The sequence below is a fragment of the Trachymyrmex septentrionalis genome, unplaced genomic scaffold (genome assembly GCF_001594115.1).
Source record: "Trachymyrmex septentrionalis isolate Tsep2-gDNA-1 unplaced genomic scaffold, Tsep1.0 scaffold51, whole genome shotgun sequence".
Taxonomy (NCBI): domain Eukaryota; kingdom Metazoa; phylum Arthropoda; class Insecta; order Hymenoptera; family Formicidae; genus Trachymyrmex; species Trachymyrmex septentrionalis.
Genome location: NW_017305683.1, coordinates 4,243,024 through 4,247,572, shown reverse-complemented (window position 1 = coordinate 4,247,572; position 4,549 = coordinate 4,243,024). Strand labels below are relative to the sequence as shown.

Below are 4,549 nucleotides of genomic sequence, written 5' to 3'. Positions count from 1 at the left end.
TAAGTTTCCTGTTTTTTTTGGAGAAAGAACGATACACATTTGATTCGTATAACCATAAGTTTAATTTCTATTCCTGCACGAGGATTGCACTAGAACTGAACTGAATTGAACTAGTGCAATCACTGCAATCCAGAACTGACGACAGTGATGCCAACTGTTGAAAAAAATTACCCGCTAAATTCTATTTGAAATACCGCTAAAAACCGTCAGATATTTATATATGTTTATAACAGGGAGAAATCAGAGAGAAATCTGACAGAGGACTTGACGGCCCAAAACCTATAACTGCAAAATGCTGCCACGCATTGTTGCCCTCTGACAAAGTGGATGTAAATTATATAGCAACGTCCACTTTTCTTACGATACATCGTAAGATGTATCCATTTTTCAAGGCTGGAAATGATAAAATGATATTTGGTTCATATAATTGTGCTATATAAAGAGAGAGAGAGAGAGAGAGAGAGAGAGAGAGAGAGATTCATGTAACCCTAAACACTCATGGTTGATTCCGATTAAAGATTAAGTTAATAGACATGACACCTGTTCTTTTTGACTAAACTTTTGCACCAGTTTATCTTTCTTTCTTTTTTCTCCAGGAAGAAAGAGAAGGAAAAAAGATGAACTGGTGCAAAAGTTTAGCCAAAAGAAAACTTAGGCCTATGTCAATCAAGCTAGCAGTACGAGGTCATCAGGAATTAAAAATACTAGCACGAAAATTAGGTGCTTTTTTAGTGCTAATTAGATACTCTATTAAAAAATTAAGTACTTCTATCTAAGTTTTCAGCACGGAAATACAAGTTGAAACATAACAGAAAAAACAGAATGGCGACTGTTGCCCTTAGTCTAAGTTGCTGCCACATAAAGATATACAGTAGGGACAAAATCCCGTTTTTTATTCAGCCGCACATATTTGCTTACGTATCATTACGACCATATTTTTGATGGTACCAATCCCGATCAAAGCAAAGAACCTACAGTTTCTCCGTTACTGCAATCGCGCCATGACATATTACTGCGCTTACTTAGCAACAAGACACTATCATCTCCTGAATAACTGATTATAGCAATTAATTTTATGAAGCAACGTGACTGTGCGTGGATGTATCTGACTAATCATCGATTTGGTGGAAGATTCTGAAAAGTTAAGATTTTTTATTTCCTTTTTTTATTAAGTATAGGCGATGGTTCCTAATACTATTTATATAGTATTTGGTCACCAAAGACAAAGCGAACCCTGAAAACTCGTCTGAAAAAGATCAAAGGTGCCAACTTGGCGCCACAGTTGTTGATATCAATTCCTTTATACAAGTGATACATATTAGATTAATATTCATTATTTATTTAATTTGGCATGGTAAAGAAATGGGATTTAACATTGCGCCAGTTCTTGATATCAAATCTTTTATAGAAATATCATTAAAGTTAATATTATCTATATAATTTGATATCCGAATTACATGGAATTTAACTTGGCGCCAATTGTTGATATCAAATTTTTTTTACAAATAATACATAAAATTTTGAGGATTTTCACTTGGCGCCAATTTTGTTGATGATCAAATCTTTTATACGAATGATACATATCATTAGAGTTAAATAAATAACAAGAGGCAGTACCATTTATGTTTTACTTTTTAATTTAATAGAATTTAATTTCATTAGTTAAGATTGTAGCATCAGAGTTTTAATTTTTCATTTGATATATTAATTTTTTTCGAACAGTAATAATTTTTGACAGAGAATTAAAGTTGCCATTACTTGAGTTGGAATAAGATCTTCAATAAAAATATCCTTGAAAAAAAAATTAAAACTACTATTAAAATTATTATTAATTGGGTTTGATACTTAGTATTATATAGAAAGGGCCGGTTTCACCAATTAAAAAAACGCCAATTTGAATAAAATTTGACGCATGTGAAGCGCATCATATGTTAGCATTACTCATTTTTAACGCAGAAACGCCGAGAGCGCCAGCGACTAATTGTTTTTTTTTTTTTGGACCTGACTAATCGCATTTGCTATTCAACCAGAATTGAACTAATCACGGTTGATATTAATCAATCAATTAAGGATGCGGTTCACTTGACGATACAAATACTTCGAAGCGTTTGATTGATCAAGGAAAAAAGAATTTTACTAATTGACCAATCAAAAAATGCTTTGAAGCATTTGTAGCATTAATGCTCATTTCCACTAATGTAGATTAATCTTGGTTCAACTTACTCTTCCTCTTTTTTTAATCTTTAGAACTTGAAAAAGACAAAGAGTAAGTTAAACCGAGATTAAAATTAATCTACATTTGTAGAAACAGGTATAAGTGAACCGTAGCCTAAATTAATCGAAGTTGATGAGGTCCTAAAAACATTTCATGAAATACTCAAAAGTCAAGGAATGCAATCATTTTTGGTTGGTCTATTGGATGATCTAAAAGAATATACCAATAGCAGTGAATGTTTACGAATCCGTTTCGTAACAGTTAATGCCCATTTCTACCAACGTAGATTAACTTTAATCTCGGTTCAACTTAGAATGAAATTGAGATCTGAAGATTGAGATTAAAGATTAAAGATTGAAATTTGATCAATAAGGACAAAGAAATTTTAATTTCTTTTGTTCTGATTGGTCAAACATCAATCTTTTAATCTTCAATCTCATTCTTTAATGCGTAGTCTGATTCCGGCCTTACTCTTCGTCTTTTTCTAATTTTTAGAACTAAAAAAAGACAAAGAGTAAGTTGAACTAAGATTAAAATTAATTTATGTTAGTGGAAATGGGCATAAGTCTGCTGAACGCGATCATTGGCTGCGCTCGCTGTTATTGGTATATTCTTTTAGATCATCCAATCAGCATTTTAGATCTGGAAGAATACATCAATAGGTGCATTCAGTATTACGTCCGCTTCTAAGCCCTCAGTGTATCTGTTTGGTCTATATTTTTAGTTGCAACGGAATATGCCAATTAAATGCAAGAGCTTACTAAGCGCTTACTGAATGCACCTAATAAAAGGTGCCGAGTGCAAAAAGTGCGAGCAACGCGAACAGACCTATTTTTCAAACCCGACGTATCTGGGACTCAATTCTATACTTTCAAAGAAAGTGAAAATTACAAAAGTGAGCAAATTTATTAGGAGTTGACCAATGGAATAATCAGTATACTAGTAAATTCGTTCACTTTTATAATTTTCACCTCATTTCAACATACAGAATCGATCCCCTGAGTGACGCTTATCAATTTAGACCGCTGTCTCATGAGCGGAAATTTACAACGGAACAGAATAGCAACACCAATCACAATTAGTAGAAAAGAAAGCAAAGTAAGGCCGGAATCAGACTTATGCACTGAAGAATGAGATTGATAAAGTTATACACTGAATCGTGTTGCTGCCTTACACACTAGCGAATAAAAATCAAGCGTGTACAAGAAGCTTTCATTAGCGAATTCGCGGACGAATAAAGAAGCTTGCTTCAAGCGAATAGCAGCAGAGTCGAGAGAATTCACTGGCGAATTAATGATGTCACTAGACGAGGCTTCTAGCGAATAAAAGCCGCCCCATGTAAATCACGCTTAATCACTTTCGGCACGGCTAAACATCATGGCTGAACTAGTCAAAACCGTTGGACCACGTGCTTTTCATTGATTTGTATGTATATAACTGGCAATGAGATATTTTACTTTCTTAAATTTTTATTAAGACTAATTTTTTCTCAACATAATTGAATAAATGGATTCTTGTCTAATTATCATAATAATTAAATGATATAATGTTGAGCACGACGTATTGATACGCTAATGACTGCGTGTGTAATTACCACATGGTCGCGATCAAACGCAAGAAAGATAAAAAAGAAATAGAAATATTGCGTCAAGTACAGAACAGATAGTCATTTAAGTACAGACAATACACACAGAAAATGAAACGAGAGAATTCAAATTCGCAAGTGAAAACGCGAAAGCGGAAACGAACGAGTTCTGAAACAGAGACGATAGAGATGTCAAAGGAATTTAACTTGAAGAAGGATCTATCGAATAAACAAATTCTAGAATGCATTTCTGCGATTTTTCATCTGATTCAAGAACAGTTAAAAGAGACGAACAATCTTCTCGTTGAGGAGGCTCGGCCGATATTTATACAAGTGACTAGCGTCAGAATACCAGAGATGCCTCGTAGACAAATGAGAATGTAAGTGAATTTATGGATCTTAAAAGATTTTATTTTCTTTTTATTAAAACTTCACATGATTATATATTGTAATTACCAATGGATCCTTATGAGATTTTCTGATTATAAATCTTGTAATGATGATACCTTATGTATAATAAAAATTGTTGTGTTTCTGTCAAATTTTTTATTAAAATTTATATTTCTCTTTGTAGATTGTTGCCATATTCAATAGTGGCTGCGAATGATGAAGTAGCTTTATTCGTTTGCGATTTAGAGAAAGGGAGAAGAAAGGATTATGAACCAACAGTGGAATATTATAAAAATTTATTAGACAAGCATGGATGCACTCGTGTGAATGAGATAATACCTATAAATCGTGTGAAAACC

At 33.2% G+C, this 4,549-nt stretch overlaps 1 protein-coding gene across 1 annotated transcript in view; it reads left to right on the top strand.

Annotated features, from left to right (window-relative positions):
* The first annotated feature begins 3,699 nt into the window (after nucleotides 1-3,699).
* The window catches only part of LOC108751697 (ribosomal L1 domain-containing protein CG13096-like), a 2,348-nt gene continuing 1,498 nt past the window's right edge, over nucleotides 3,700-4,549 (top strand). The window contains exons 1-2 of the mRNA XM_018492004.1: nucleotides 3,700-4,180; nucleotides 4,375-4,548. Of these exons, the coding sequence (XP_018347506.1) occupies nucleotides 3,912-4,180; nucleotides 4,375-4,548 (443 nt within the window). The 5' untranslated portion in view covers nucleotides 3,700-3,911. The remainder of the gene's footprint in view (nucleotides 4,181-4,374; nucleotide 4,549) is intronic.